The following is a 15,478-nucleotide window of genomic DNA, read 5'->3' as shown; positions in this document are numbered from 1 at the left end:
CAGGGTCACGGTATTGGGTCTGGGTTCCTGTCGGGGTTTGGGCTCAGGGTTTGGGGTCAGGGTTTGTGTCGGGGTTTGGGGTCAGGTTTTGGGGTTGGGGTTTGGGGTCAGGGTTTGTGTCGGGGTTTGGGGTCAGGTTTTGGGGTTGGGGTTTGGGGTCAGGGTTTGGGGTCAGGGTTTGTGTCGGGGTTTGGGGTCAGGTTTTGGGGTTGGGGTTTGGGGTCAGGGTTTGTGTCGGGGTTTGGGGTCAGGTTTTGGGTTCGGGGTTTGGGGTCAGGGTTGAGGGTCAGGGTATGGGGTCAGGGTATGGGGTCATGGTTTGTGTCGGGGTTTGGGGTCATGGTTCGGGGTCGGGTTTGGGGTCAGGGTTCAGGTCGGGGGTCGGGGTTCGGGGTCAGGCTTTGGGGTCAGGGTCTGTGTTGGGTTTGGGGTCAGGGTTTGGGGTCAGGGTTCGTGTCGGGGTTCGGGGTCAAGGTTCAGGGTCAAGGTTTGTGGTCAGGGTTCGGGGTCAGGGTTCGTGTCGAGGTTTGGGGTCGGGGTTTGGGGTCAGAGTTCGGGGTCAGGGTTCAGATCAGGATTTGGGGTCAGGGTTTGAGATCGGGGTTTGGGGTCAGTGTTTGGGGTCAGGGTTCATGTCGGGGTTTAGGGTCAGGGTTTGGGGTCAGGGTTCGGGGTCAGGGTTTGAGTCGGGGTTCAGGGTCAGGATTTGGGGTCAGGCTTCGTGTCGGGGTTTGGGGTCAGGGTTTGGGGTCAGGGTCCGTGTCGGGGTTTGGGGTCGGGATTTGGGATCAGGGTTCAGGGTCATGGTTCATGGCGGGGTTCAGAGTCAGGGTTTGGGGTCAGGGTTCAGGATCAGGGTTCAGGGTCAATGTTCAGGGTCAGGGTTTGGGGGTCAGGGTTCGCGTCAAGGTTTGAGTTCAGGGTTTGGGGTTGGCGTTTGGGGTCAGGGTTCGGTGTTGGGGTTTGGGGTCAGAGTTCGAGGTCAGGGTTCAGGTCAGGGTTTGGGGTCAGGGTTCGTGTTGGGGTTTGGGGTCAGGGTTCGGGATCAGGGTTTGGGGTCAAGGTTTGGGTTCAGGGTTCCTGTCGGGGTTTGGGGTCAGGGTTCGGGGTCAGGGTTTGGGGTCAGGGTTTTGGGTCAGGGTTCATCTCGGGGTTTGGGGTCAGGGTTTGTGTCGGGGTTCGGGGTCAGGGTTGAGGGTCAGGGTATGGGGTCAGGGTATGGGGTCAGGGTTTGGGGTCATGGTTCGTGTCGGGGTTTGGGGTCATGGTTCGGGGTCGGGTTTGGGGTCAGGGTTCAGGTCGGGGTTCGGGGTCAGGCTTTGGGGTCAGGGTTTGGGGTCAGGGTTCGTGTCGGGGTTCGGGGTCAAGGTTCAGGGTCAAGGTTTGTGGTCAGGGTTCGGGGTCAGGGTTCGTGTCGAGGTTTGGGGTTGGGGTTTGGGGTCAGAGTTCGGGGTCAGGGTTCAGGTCGGGATTTGGGGTCAGGGTTTGAGATCGGGGTTTGGGGTCAGGGTTCATGTCGGGGTTTAGGGTCAGGGTTTGGGGTCAGGGTTCGGGGTCAGGGTTCGAGTCGGGGTTCAGGGTCAGGATTTGGGGTCAGGGTTCGTGTCGGGGTTTGGGGTCAGGGTTTGGGGTCAGGGTCCGTGTCGGGGTTTGGGGTCGGGATTTGGGATCAGGTTTCAGGGTCAGGGTTCATGGCGGGGTTCAGAGTCAGGGTTTGGGGTCAGTGTTTGGGGTCAGGGTTCAGGATCAGGGTTCAGGGTCAATGTTCAGGGTCAGGGTTTGCGGTCAGGGTTTGGGGTCAGGGTTCGTGTCAAGGTTTGAGTTCAGGGTTTGGGGTTGGCGTTTGGGGTCAGGGTTCGGTGTTGGGGTTTGGGGTCAGAGTTCGAGGTCAGGGTTCGGGTCAGGGTTCAGGTCAGGGTTTGGGGTCAGGGTTCGTGTTGGGGTTTGGGGTCAGGGTTCGGGATCAGGGTTTGGGGTCAAGGTTTGGGTTCAGGGTTCCTGTCGGGGTTTGGGGTCAGGGTTCGGGGTCAGGGTTTGGGGTCAGGGTTTTGGGTCAGGGTTCATCTCGGGGTTTGGGGTCAGGGTTCGTGTCGGGGTTCTGGGTCATGGGGTCAGGGTTGAGGGTCAGGGTATGGGGTCAGGGTATGGGGTCAGGGTTTGGGGTCATGGTTCGTGTCGGGGTTTGGGGTCATGGTTCGGGGTCGGGTTTGGGGTCAGGGTTCAGGTCGGGGTTCGGGGTCAGGCTTTGGGGTCAGGGTTCGTGTCGGGGTTCGGGGTCAAGGTTCAGGGTCAAGGTTTGTGGTCAGGGTTCGGGGTCAGGGTTCGTGTCGAGGTTTGGGGTCGGGGTTTGGGGTCAGAGTTCGGGGTCAGGGTTCAGGTCGGGATTTGGGGTCAGGGTTTGAGATCGGGGTTTGGGGTCAGGGTTCATGTCGGGGTTTAGGGTCAGGGTTTGGGGTCAGGGTTCGGGGTCAGGGTTTGAGTCGGGGTTCAGGGTCAGGATTTGGGGTCAGGGTTCGTGTCGGGGTTTGGGGTCAGGTTTTGGGGTCAGTGGTGCGTGTCGGGGTTTGGGGTCGGGATTTGGGATCAGGGTTCAGGGTCAGGGTTCGGGGTCAATGTTCAGGGTCAGGGTTTGGGGTCAGGGTTCGTGTCAAGGTTTGAGTTCAGGGTTTGGGGTTGGTGTTTGGGGTCGGCGTTTGGGGTCAGGGTTCGGGGTTGGGGTTTGAGGTCAGAGTTCGAAGTCAGGGTTCGGGTCAGGGTTCAGGTCAGGGTTTGGGGTCAGGGTTCGTGTTGGGGTTTGGGGTCAGGGTTTGGGTTCGGGATTTGGGGTCAGGGTTTGGGGTCAGGATAAAGGGTCATGGTATGGGGTTAGGGTTTGGGGTCAGGGTTTGGGGTCAGGGTTCGGGGTCAGGGTTTGGGTTCGGGCTTTGGGGTCAGGGTTTGGGGTCAGGGTTCGTGCCGGGGTTTGGGGTCGGGGTTCGTGGTCAGGGATCAGGTCGGGGTTTGGGGTCAGGGTTCGGGTCAGGGTTTGGGGTCGGGATTTGGGATCAGGGTTCAGGGTCAGGGTTCAAGTCGGGGTTTGGGGTTAGGATTGGGGTCAGTGTTCGGGGTCAGGGTTCGGGGTCAAGGTTTGGGATCAATGTTCAGGGTCAGGGTTCGGGGTCAGGGTTTGGGTCGAGGTTTGAGGTCAGGGTTTGGGGTCGGGGTTTGGGCTCAGAGTTCGGGGTTGGGGTTTGGGGTCAGGGTTCGAGGTCAGGGTTCGGGTCAGGGTTCAGGTCAGGGTTCGGGGTCAGGGTTTGGGGTCAATGTTCGGGGTCAGGGTTCGTGTCGAGGTTTGAGGTCAGGGTTCGGGGTCGGGGTTTGGGGTCAGGGTTTGGGGTCAGGGTTCAGGTCAGGGTTCAGGTCAGGGTTCGGGGTCGGTTTGGGATCAGGGTTTGGGTTCAGGGTTCGTGTCGGGGTTTGGGTTCAGGGTTCGGGGTCAGGATTTGGGGTCAGGGTTCATCTCGGGGTTTGGGGTCGGGGTTTGGGGTCGGTGATTGGGGTCAGGGTTCGTGTCGGGGTTTGGGGTCAGGGTTCGAGGTCAGGGTTCGGGTCAGGGTTCAGGTCAGGGTTTGGGGTCAGGGTTTGGGGTCAATGTTCGGGGTCAGGGTTTGTGTCGAGGTTTGAGGTCAGGGTTCGGGGTCGGGGTTTGGGGTCAGGGTTCGGAGTCAGGGTTTGGGGTTGGGGTTCATCTCGGGGTTTGGGGTCGGTGTTTGGGGTCAGGGTTCGTGTTGGGGTTTGGGGTCAGGGTTCGGAGTCAGGGTTCGGGGTCAGGGTTTGGGGTCAGTGTTCGGGGTCAGGGTTTGGGGTTGGGGTTTGGAGTCAGGGTTCGAGGTCAGGGGTCAGGGTTGGCGGTTGGTGGACGGGGACGAGGGGACAGCTAACTCACCCTCACAAACTGCTGGAAGCGTTTCTCTCGGGTGAACAGCTCCTTGTAGAGTTTCACCGCCTTCGTGTGACGGCTACAGAACTCCGCGTAGGCCCGTCTCATCAAATCAGCACTCGGTCCGGAGAACTACCAACGGCAGGGGGGAGAGAGAGAGAGGGGGGGTGAGTGAGGGACGGAGGGAGAGAGAGAGGGGGAGTGAGTGAGGGACGGAGAGAGAGAGAGGGAGAGGGGGAGTGAGTGAGGGGGGGAGAGAGAGAGAGGGAGAGAGGGGGAGTGAGTGAGGGACGGAGAGAGAGAGAGGGGGGAGGGGGAGTGAGGGACAGAGAGGGGGGGGGAGTGAGGGACGGAGAGAGAGAGAGAGGGGGAGTGAGTGAGGGACAGAGAGAGAGAGAGAGGGGGGGTGAGTGAGGGACGGAGAGAGAGAGAGGGGGGGTGAGTGAGGGACGGAGAGAGAGAGAGAGGGGGGGGGGTGAGTGAGGGACGGAGAGAGAGAGAGAGGGGGAGTGAGTGAGGGACGGAGAGAGGGGGGGGAGGGGGAGTGAGGGACGGAGAGAGGGGGGGGAGGGGGAGTGAGTGAGGGACGGAGAGAGAGAGAGGGGGGGGTGAGTGAGGGACGGAGAGAGAGAGAGAGGGGGAGTGAGTGAGGGACGGAGAGAGGGGGGGGAGGGTGAGTGAGGGACGGAGAGAGGGAGAGAGAGAGGGGGGGTGAGTGAGGGACGGAGAGAGAGACAGAGGGGGAGTGAGTGAGGGACGGAGAGAGGGAGAGAGAGAGGGGGGGTGAGTGAGGGACGGAGAGAGAGACAGAGGGGGAGTGAGTGAGGGACGGAGAGAGGGAGAGAGAGAGGGGGGGTGAGTGAGGGACGGAGAGAGAGACAGAGGGGGAGTGAGTGAGGGACGGAGAGAGAGAGAGGGAGAGGGGGAGTGAGTGAGGGGGGGAGAGAGAGAGAGGGAGAGAGGGGGAGTGAGTGAGGGACGGAGAGAGAGAGAGGGGGGAGGGGGAGTGAGGGACAGAGAGGGGGGGGGAGTGAGGGACGGAGAGAGAGAGAGAGGGGGAGTGAGTGAGGGACAGAGAGAGAGAGAGAGAGGGGGGTGAGTGAGGGACGGAGAGAGAGAGAGAGGGGGGGTGAGTGAGGGACGGAGAGAGAGAGAGAGGGGGGGGTGAGTGAGGGACGGAGAGAGAGAGAGAGGGGGAGTGAGTGAGGGACGGAGAGAGGGGGGGAGGGGGAGTGAGGGACGGAGAGAGGGGGGGAGGGGGAGTGAGGGACGGAGAGAGGGGGGGGAGGGGGAGTGAGGGACGGAGAGAGGGGGGGAGGGGGAGTGAGTGAGGGACGGAGAGAGAGAGAGGGGGGGGTGAGTGAGGGACGGAGAGAGGGAGAGAGGGGGGGTGAGTGAGGGACGGAGAGAGGGAGAGAGAGAGGGGGGGTGAGTGAGGGACGGAGAGAGAGAGAGAGGGGGAGTGAGTGAGGGACGGAGAGAGGGAGAGAGAGAGGGGGGGTGAGTGAGGGACGGAGAGAGAGAGAGAGGGGGAGTGAGTGAGGGACGGAGAGAAAGAGAGGGGGGAGGGGGAGTGAGTGAGGGGGGGAGAGAGAGAGAGGGAGAGGGGGAGTGAGTGAGGGACGGAGAGAGAGAGAGAGGGGGGAGGGGGAGTGAGGGACAGAGAGAGGGGGGGGAGTGAGGGACGGAGAGAGAGAGAGGGGGGGGAGTGAGGGACAGAGAGAAAGAGAGGGGGGAGGGGGAGTGAGTGAGGGACGGAGAGAGAGAGAGGGAGAGAGGGGGAGTGAGTGAGGGACGGAGAGAGAGAGAGAGGGGGGAGGGGGAGTGAGGGACAGAGAGAAAGAGAGGGGGGAGGGGGAGTGAGTGAGGGACGGAGAGAGAGAGAGGGAGAGAGGGGGAGTGAGTGAGGGACAGAGAGAGAGAGAGAGAGAGGGGGAGGGGGAGTGAGGGACAGAGAGAGGGGGGGGAGTGAGGGACGGAGAGAGAGAGAGGGGGGGGGAGTGAGGGACGGAGAGAGAGAGAGGGAGAGAGGGGGAGTGAGTGAGGGACGGAGAGAGAGGGGGGGGGAGGGGGAGTGAGGGACAGAGGGGGGGGGGAGTGAGGGATGGAGAGAGAGAGAGGGGGGGGAGTGAGGGACGGAGAGAGAGAGAGGGAGAGAGGGGGAGTGAGGGACAGAGAGAGGGGGGGGAGTGAGGGACGGAGAGAGAGAGAGGGGGGGGGAGTGAGGGACGGAGAGAGAGATGGGGGGGGTGAGGGACGGAGAGAGAGAGAGGGGGAGTGAGGGACGGAGAGAGGGAGAGAGAGAGGGGGGGTGAGTGAGGGACAGAGAGAAAGAGAGGGGGGAGGGGGAGTGAGGGACAGAGAGAGAGAGGGGGGAGAGAGAGAGAGGGGGAGTGAGTGAGGGACGGAGAGAGAGAGAGAGAGAGGAGGAGAGAGAGAGGGGGGGAGTGAGTGAGGGACGGAGAGAGAGAGAGAGAGAGAGAGAGGAGGAGAGAGAGAGGGGGGGAGTGAGTGAGGGACGGAGAGAGAGAGAGGGGGGAGTTAGTGAGGGAGAGAGAGAGAGAGAGAGAGGGAGTGAGTGAGGGACGGAGAGAGAGAGGGGGGGGAGTGAGGGACGGAGAGAGAGAGAGAGAGAGGGGGGGGAGTGAGTGAGGGACGGAGAGAGAGAGAGAGGGGGAGTGAGTGAGGGGGAGAGAGAGAGAGAGAGAGAGGGAGTGAGTGAGGGACGGAGAGAGAGAGGGGGGGGAGTGAGTGAGGGACGGAGAGAGAGAGAGGGGGGGAGTGAGTGAGGGACGGAGAGAGAGAGAGGGAGGGAGTGAGTGAGGGACAGAGAGAGAGAGAGGGGGGGGAGTGAGTGAGGGACGGAGAGAGAGAGAGGGGGGGGTGAGTGAGGGACGGAGAGAGAGAGAGAGACAGGGGGAGTGAGTGAGGGGCGGAGGGAGAGAGAGAGAGGGGCAGTGAGTGAGGGACGGAGAGAGAGAGAGGGAGAGGGGGAGTGAGTGAGGGACGGAGAGAGAGAGGGGGGGAGTGAGAGGGGGAGAGAGAGAGAGAGACAGGGGGAGTGAGTGAGGGGCGGAGGGAGAGAGAGAGAGGGGGAGTGAGTGAGGGACAGAGAGTGAGAGAGAGAGAGGGGGTATCGGGAGAGAGAGGGGGAGTGAGTGAGGGACAGAGAGTGAGGGTGTCAGAGAGAGGGGGGGAGAGAGAGAGGGACAGAGAGAGGGTGTGGGGTGAGGGTGAGTCGTGAGGGGTGGGGGTGCGGGGTGAGGGGTGTGGGGTGATGGGTGGGGGTGAGGGATGAGGGATGAGGGGTGAGGGGTGTGGGGTGGGGGTGAGGGGTGAGGCTGATGGGTGGGGGTGAGGGATGAGGGGTGGGGATGAGGGGTGAGGGGTGGGGATGAGGGGTGAGGGGTGGGGATGAGGGGTGAGGTGTGAGGGGTGTGGGGTGGGGGTGAGGGGTGTGGGGTGATGGGTGAGGGTGAGGGATGAGGGATGAGGGGTGAGGGGTGTGGGGTGATGCGTGGGGGTGAGGGATGAGGAGTTAGGGGTGCGGGGTGAGGGGTGGGTGTGAGAGGTGTGGGTGAGGGGTGGGGATGAGGGGTGAGGGTGAGGGGTGAGGTGGTTGAGGGGTGAGGGTGTGAGGGGTGGGGGTGAGGGGTGAGGCTGATGGGTGGGGGTGAGGGGTGGGGGGTGAGGGTGAGGTTGAGGGGTGAGGGGTGAGAGGTGAGGGGTGAGGGGTGTGGGGTGAGGGTGAGGTTGAGGGGTGAGGGAGTTGAGGGGTGGGGATGAGGGGTGAGGTGTGAGGGGTGAGGGGTGATGGGTGGGGGTGAGGGATGGGGGTGAGGGGTGGGTGTGAGAGGTGTGGGTGAGGGGTGAGGATGAGGGGTGAGGGGTGGGGGTGAGGGGTGAGGGGTGGGGGTGAGGGGTGAGGGGTGTTGGTGGGGGTGGGGATGAGGGGTGAGGGGTGGGGGTGAGGGGTGAGGGTGAGGGGTGAGGGTGGGGATGAGGGGTGAGGGGTGGGGGTGAGTGTGAGGGGTGAGGGGTGGGGGTGAGGGGTGAGGGTGAGGTGGTGGAGGGCTGAGGGTGAGGGAGTTGAGGGGTGGGGATGAGGGGTGAGGGGTGGGGGTGAGGGGTGAGGGTGAGGGGTGAGGGTGAGGGGTGAGGGTGGGGATGAGGGGTGAGGGGTGGGGTTGAGTGTGAGGGGTGAGGGTGAGGGGTGGGGGTGAGGGATGAGGGGTGAGGGGTGGGCGGTGAGGGGTGAGGGTGAGGGGTGGGGATGAGGGGTGAGGGTGAGGGGTGAGGGGTGGGGGTGAGGGGTGAGGGTGAGGGGTGAGGTGGTTGAGGGGTGAGGGTGTGAGGGGTGGGGGTGAGGGGTGAGGCTGATGGGTGGGGGTGAGGGGTGGGGGGTGAGGGTGAGGTTGAGGGGTGAGGGGTGAGGGGTGAGGGGTGAGGGGTGTGGGGTGAGGTTGAGGGGTGAGGGAGTTGAGGGGTGAGGGGTGAGGGGTGAGGGGTGAGGGGTGTGGGGTGAGGGTGAGGTTGAGGGGTGAGGGAGTTGAGGGGTGGGGATGAGGGTGAGGGGTGGGGTTGGGGGGTGAGGGTGAGGGGTGGGGATGAGGGGTGGGGGTGAGGGGTGAGGGTGAGGGGTGGGGTTGGGGGGTGAGGGTGAGGGGTGGGGATGAGGGGTGAGGGGTGGGGGTGAGGGTGAGGGGTGGGGTTGGGGGTGAGGGATGAGGGGTGAGGGTGAGGGGTGTGGGTGAGGGGTGTGGGTGAGGGGTGGGGATGAGGGGTGGGGATGAGGGGTGGGGGTTGAGGGGTGAGGGGGTGAGGCGGAGGGGGTGAGGGGGAGGGGGGTGAGGGGTGGGGGTGAGGGGTTGTGGGGTGAGGGGTGGGGGTGGGGGTGAGGGGTGGGGTGAGGGGGTGAGGGGTGAGGGGTGGGGGTGAGGAGTGAGGGGTGGGCGGTGAGGGTGAGGGTGAGGGTTGGGCTGAGGGGTGGGGGTGGGGGTGAGGGGTGGGGATGAGGGGTGGGGGTTGAGGGGTGAGGGGGTGAGGCGGAGGGGGTGAGGGGGAGGGGGTGAGGGGTGGGGGTGAGGGGTTGTGGGGTGAGGGGTGAGGGTCGGGCTGAGGGGTGGGGGTGGGGGTGAGGGGTGGGGTGAGGGGTGAGGGGTGAGGGTGAGTGTGTGGGTGAGGAGTGAGGGGTGAGGGGTAGTGTGAGGGTGAGTGGGTGAGGGGGTGAGGGTGAGGGTCGGGCTGAGGGGGTGAGGGGTGAGGGGTGAGGGGGTTACCTGGTTGACGAGAATGTCCCCGAGTTTGTTGATGACGAAGTTCTTGTTGCTCCCAGACAGCAGCGATTCCCGGCGACGTTCCAGCAACCGGGAGAGGAGCTGGACATGGAACTCGATCAGGTCATCCAGAGCCGGGAACATGGTGTCCACCGTACAATGGTCCATCTGCAACTCCTCCAACATCCCCTTCCGGAATATCTCCGACATGATCTTCAACGTCTTCATGTGGTGGACCTCTGTCTGGATCAACTCTGGAACACCAGAGGTCAAGGGACAGAGAGAGAGAGACTGGGTCAGAATGGCTGGGTCAGAGGGCGAGGGTCAAGCCGCCAAGTCTCCAGGTCCCAGTGGCAGGGTCAGAGGGCAAGGGTCAAGCCGCCAAGTCGCCAGGTCAGAGTGGCAGGGTCATAGGGTGAGTGTCAAGCCACCAAGTCCCCAAGTCAGAGTGGCAGGGTCAGAGGGCAAGGGTCAAGCTGCCAAGTCTCCAGGTCAGAGGCTGAGGGTCAAGTCACCAAGTCTCCAGGTCTCAGTGGCAGGGTCAGAGGGCAAGGGTCATGCCACCAAGTCTCCAGGTCAGAGTGGCAGGGTCAGAGGGCAAGGGTCATGCCACCAAGTCTCCAGGTCAGAGTGGCAGGATCAGAGGGCAAGGGTCAAGCCACCAAGTCTCCAGGTCAGAGTGGCAGGGTCAGAGGGCACAGGTCATGCCGCCAAGTCTCCAGGTCAGAGTGGCAGGGTCAGAGGGCAAGGGTCAAGCCGCCAAGTCTCCAGGTCAGAGGGAAAGGGTCAAGCCACCAAGTCTCCAGATCAGAGGGAAAGGGTCAAGCCGCTAAGTCTCCAGGTCAGAGTGGCAGGGTCAGAGGGCGAGGGTCAAGCCGCCAAGTCTCCAGGTCAGAGCGGCAGGGTCAGAGGGCAGGGGTCAAGCTTCAAGTTTCCATGTCCGAGTGGCAGGGTCAGAGGGCAAGGGTCATGCAGCCAAGTCTCCGGTCAGAGTGGCAGGGTCAGAGGGCAAGGATCAAGCCGCCAAGTCTCTGGGTCAGTGTGGCAGGGTCAGAGGGCAAGGGTCAAGCCGCCAAGTCTCTGGGTCAGTGTGGCGGTCAGAAGGCAAGGGGCAGGGTCAGAGGGTGAGAGTCAAGCAGCCAAGTTTCCAGGTCAGAGTGGCAGGGTCAAGGCTGCGTGGGTCAGAGAGGTGGGTTGCAAGTGCTAGGGTCAGGGCGGCAGGGTCAGAGGTGGTCGCCGAGGTAAGGATGACAGGGTCAGGGGTCAGCGTCAGGGAGACAGGGTCAGGGCGTTGGGACAGTTGTAGGGGGGGAGGGTGTGAGGCATGATGGGACCCCGAGAGAGGTCTGTTTTGGGCCCAGGGTAGGGGAAGGGCTGGAGGGCGGTGAGGGAGGGGGTGAGTGGGGGAGGGAGGCAGGGAGGGGGTGCTGCCCCCCCCCAGTCGAGAAGCCCCCCCCTCCCCCTCCCCCTGACTCACCGTAGATGACGTCCTGTCTCTTCATCACGTCTTTCTTGTGCTGCTGTAAGAAGCCAGTCTCAACAGCAAGGCTCCAGGAATCAGCCTCAAAACATTTCTCATCTGCTTCCAGGTCACCCATCAGCTGCTGGAATACCCCCTCTGCCCCTGGGACAGGGGGAACAGCAAAACAGGCAGGGTCAGAGGGCAGGAGGAAGGTCAGAGGGCAGGTGGGAGAGAGGGCAGGTGGGAGAGAGGGCAGGGGGCAGGAGGGAGAGTGGACAGGGGTCAGGTGGGAGAGAGGGCAGGGGTCAGGAGGGAGAGTGGACAGGGGTCAGGTGGGAGAGAGGGCAGGGGTCAGGAGGGAGAGAGGGCAGGGGGCAGGAGGGAGAGTGGACAGGGGTCAGGTGGGAGAGTGGACAGGGGTCAGGTGGGAGAGAGGGCAGGGGTCAGGTGGGAGAGTGGACAGGGGTCAGGTGGGAGAGAGGGCAGGGGTCAGGAGGGAGAGAGGGCAGGGGGCAGGAGGGAGAGTGGACAGGGGTCAGGAGGGAGAGAGGGCAGGGGGCAGGAGGGATAAAGGGCAGGGTTCAGGAGGGAGAGTCAGAGGGCAGGAGGGAGAGAGGGCAGGGGTCAGGAGGGAGAGAGGGCAGGGGGCAGGAGGGAGAGTGGACAGGGGTCAGGTGGGAGAGAGGGCAGGGGTCAGGAGGGAGAGAGGGCAGGGGGCAGGAGGGAGAGTGGGCAGGGGGCAGGTGGGAGAGTGGACAGGGGTCAGGTGGGAGAGAGGGCAGGGGTCAGGTGGGAGAGAGGGCAGGGAGCAGGTGGGAGAGAGGGCAGGGGTCAGGAGGGAGAGAGGGCAGGGGTCAGGAGGGAGAGTGGACAGGGGTCAGGTGGGAGAGAGGGCAGGGGTCAGGTGGGAGAGAGGGCAGGGGTCAGGAGGGAGAGAGGGCAGGGGGCAGGAGGGAGAGTGGACAGGGGTCAGGAGGGAGAGAGGGCAGGGGGCAGGAGGGATAAAGGGCAGGGTTCAGGAGGGAGAGTCAGAGGGCAGGAGGGAGAGAGGGCAGGGGTCAGGAGGGAGAGAGGGCAGGGGGCAGGAGGGAGAGTGGACAGGGGTCAGGTGGGAGAGAGGGCAGGGGTCAGGAGGGAGAGAGGGCAGGGGGCAGGAGGGAGAGTGGGCAGGGGGCAGGTGGGAGAGTGGACAGGGGTCAGGTGGGAGAGAGGGCAGGGGTCAGGTGGGAGAGAGGGCAGGGAGCAGGTGGGAGAGAGGGCAGGGGTCAGGAGGGAGAGAGGGCAGGGGTCAGGAGGGAGAGTGGACAGGGGTCAGGTGGGAGAGAGGGCAGGGGTCAGGTGGGAGAGAGGGCAGGGAGCAGGTGGGAGAGAGGGCAGGGGCAGGTGGGAGAGAGGGCAGGGGTCAGGAGGGAGAGAGGGCAGGGGGCAGGAGGGAGAGTGGACAGGGGGTCAGGTGGGAGAGAGGGCAGGGGTCAGGAGGGAGAGTGGACAGGGGGCAGGAGGGAGAGAGGGCAGGGGTCAGGAGGGAGAGTGGACAGGGGTCAGGTGGGAGAGAGGGCAGGGGTCAGGTGGGAGAGAGGGCAGGGAGCAGGTGGGAGAGAGGGCAGGGGGCAGGTGGGAGAGAGGGCAGGGGTCAGGAGGGAGAGAGGGCAGGGGGCAGGAGGGAGAGTGGACAGGGGTCAGGAGGGAGAGAGGGCAGGGGGCAGGAGGGAGAGAGGGCAGAGGTCAGGAGGGAGAGAGGGCAAGGGTCAGGAGGGAGAGAGGGCAGGGGGCAGGAGGGAGAGAGGGCAGGGGGCAGGAGGGAGAGTGGACAGGGGTCAGGAGGGAGAGAGGGCAGGGGGCAGGAGGGAGAGTCAGAGGGCAGGAGGGAGAGAGGGCAGAGGTCAGGAGGGAGAGAGGGCAGGGGTCAGGAGGGAGAGAGGGCAGGGGGCAGGAGGGAGAGAGGGCAGGGGGCAGGAGGGAGAGTGGACAGGGGTCAGGTGGGAGAGAGGGCAGGGGGCATAAGGGAGAGAGGGCAGGGGTCAGGTGGGAGAGAGGGCAGGGGTCAGGTGGGAGAGAGGGCAGGGGGCATAAGGGAGAGAGGGCAGGGGTCAGGTGGGAGAGAGGGCAGGGGTCAGGTGGGAGAGAGGGCAGGGAGCAGGAGGGAGAGAGGGCAGGGGGCAGGAGGGAGAGAGGGCGGGGGTCAGGAGGGAGAGAGGGCAGGGGGCAGGAGGGAGAGAGGGCAGGGGGCAGGAGGGAGAGAGGGCAGGGGTCAGGAGGGAGAGAGGGCAGGGGTCAGGAGGGAGAGAGGGCAGGGGTCAGGAGGGAGAGAGGGCGGGGGTCAGGAGGGAGAGAGGGGTCAGGGGTCAGGTGGGAGAGTGGAGAGGGGTCAGGTGGGAGAGTGGACAGGGGTCAGGTGGGATAGAGGGCAGGGGTCAGGAGGGAGAGAGGGGTCAGGGGTCAGGAGGGAGAGTGGACAGGGGTCAGGAGGGAGAGAGGGGTCAGGGGTCAGGAGGGAGAGTGGACAGGGGTCAGGCGGGAGAGTCAGAGGGCAGGTGGGAGAGAGGGCAGGGGTCAGGAAGGAGAGAGGGCCGGGGTCAGGAGGGAGAGAGGGCAGGGGTCAGGAGGGAGAGTGGGGTCAGGGGCCAGGAGAGTGGGGTGGGGTCAGGAGGAGAGAGGATAGCTTGCCCCCTCCTGTTACAACTTGGTTAAACAGGACAGGGATTTCACACCCAGAAATATCCCAGCCAGCCAACGCTGTCCACCAATCACCCGCTCCCTCAGCACTGACCCTCCGACAGTGCCCGCTCCCTCAGCACTGACCCTCCGACAGTGCCCGCTCCCTCAGCACTGACCCTCCAACAGTGCCCACTCCCTCAGCACTGACCCTCCGACAGTGCCCACTCCCTCAGCATTGACCCTCCAACAGTGCCCACTCCCTCAGCACTGACCCTCCGACAGCGCCCACTCCCTCAGCACTGACCTTCCGACAGCGCCCACACCCTCAGCACTGACCCTCTGACAGTGCCCACTCCCTCAGCACTGACCCTCCGACAGTGCCCACTCCCTCAGCGCTGACCCTCCGACAGTGTCCACTCCCTCAACACTGACCCTCCCACAGTGCCCACTCCCTCAGCACTGACCCTCGACAGGTCCACTCCCGCTGACTCCACCCTCAGCCCTCTCAGCACTGACCCTCCGACAGCCGCCACTCCCTCAGCACTGACCCTCCGACAGTGCCCACTCCCTCAGCACTGACCCTCCACAGCGCCACTCCCTCAGCACCCTGACCCTCGACAGAGCCCTCTCCCTCAGCACTGACCCTCCGACAGCCGTCCTCCACTGCCCTCCTCAGCCCCTCCCTCAGCCTGACCCGTGCCCGTCCCCTCAGCACTGACCCCTCAGACAGAGCCCACTCCCTCAGGCCCCCTCCTCAGCGCTGACCCTCCTGACAGTGCCCACTCCCTCAGCACTGACCCTCCGACAGTGCCACTCCCTCAGCGCTGACCCTCGACAGTGCCCACTCCCTCAGCACTGACCCTCCGACAGTGCCCACCCTCAGCACTGACCCTCCGACAGTGCCCACTCCCTCAGCACTGACCCTCCGACAGTGCCCACTCCCTCAGCACTGACCCTCCGACAGTGCCCACTCCCTCAGCACTGACCCTCCCACAGTGCCCACTCCCTCAGCACTGACCCTCCCGACAGTGCCCACTCCCTCAGCACTGACCCTCCGACAGTGCCCACTCCCTCAGCACTGACCCTCCAGCCCACAGTGCCCCACTCCCTCAGCACTGACCCTCCGACAGTGCCCGCTCCCTCAGCACTGACCCTCCCGACAGTGCCCACTCCCTCAGCACTGACCCTCCGACAGTGTCCACTCCCAACACTGACCCTCCCACAGTGCCCACTCCCTCAGCGCTGACCCTCCGACAGTGCCCACTCCCTCAGCACTGACCCTCCCACAGTGCCCCACTCCCTCAGCGCTGACCCTCCGACAGTGTCCACTCCCTCAACACTGACCCTCCCACAGTGCCCACTCCCTCAGCACTGACCCTCCGACAGTGTCCACTCCCTCAACACTGACCCTCCCACAGTGCCCACTCCCTCAGCACTGACCCTCCCACAGTGCCCACTCCCTCAGCACTGACCGTCCCACAGCACCCGCTCCCTCAGCACTGACCCTCCGACAGTGCCCACTCCCTCAGCACTGACCCTCCCACAGTGCCCACTCCCTCAGCACTGACCCTCCGACAGTGCCCACTCCCTCAGCACTGACCCTCCGACAGTGCCCACTCCCTCAGCACTGACCCTCCCACAGTGCCCACTCCCTCAGCACTGACCCTCCGACAGCGCCCACTCCCTCAGCACTGACCCTCTGAACACTTTACCTTCATCAATGAGAGACTCGATGGAGAGGGTCCGGTTTTTCATGTTCAGAGAATCCGTGGACTGGGATAGGATTCTCCGAATTCCGAGTGGTGTGTCATCATTGAGATTCCTGAAAATGGGAATGGGGAACGTGAATAAAGATTGGATTCCGGGTGGAGAGGGGGTGCAGTGAGGGGGAAGTGAATACTTCACGCAACAGACTGACTTACTAACTGTACCTCTTATGTTCACATCCAAATCATTTATGTAAATGACAAAAAGTAGAGGACCCAGCACCGATCCTTGTGGCCCTCCACTGGTCACAGGCCTCCAGTCTGAAAAGCAACCCTCCATCACCACCCTCTGTCTTCTCCCTTTGAGCCAGTTCTGTCTCCAAATGGCTAGTTCTCCCTGTACTCCATGAGATCTAACCTTGCTAACCAGTCTCCCATGGGGAACCTTGTCGAACAC

General features: G+C 64.1%; 1 protein-coding gene across 1 annotated transcript in view; it reads right to left on the bottom strand.

Annotated features, from left to right (window-relative positions):
* The window catches only part of LOC140453877 (rho guanine nucleotide exchange factor 2-like), a 44,796-nt gene that overhangs the window by 24,486 nt on the left and 4,832 nt on the right, over positions 1–15,478 (bottom strand). Inside the window, exons 2-5 of the mRNA XM_072548737.1 lie at positions 15,028–15,137; positions 10,673–10,819; positions 9,199–9,449; positions 3,926–4,051 (exon numbers count right to left, since the gene is read on the bottom strand). Of these exons, the coding sequence (XP_072404838.1) occupies positions 3,926–4,051; positions 9,199–9,449; positions 10,673–10,819; positions 15,028–15,137 (634 nt within the window). The remainder of the gene's footprint in view (positions 1–3,925; positions 4,052–9,198; positions 9,450–10,672; positions 10,820–15,027; positions 15,138–15,478) is intronic.

Source organism: Chiloscyllium punctatum, chromosome 28 (assembly GCF_047496795.1).
Source record: "Chiloscyllium punctatum isolate Juve2018m chromosome 28, sChiPun1.3, whole genome shotgun sequence".
NCBI lineage: Eukaryota > Metazoa > Chordata > Chondrichthyes > Orectolobiformes > Hemiscylliidae > Chiloscyllium > Chiloscyllium punctatum.
The sequence above is the reverse complement of the archived record's forward strand: the minus strand, read 5'-3'. Positions and strand labels throughout refer to the sequence as shown.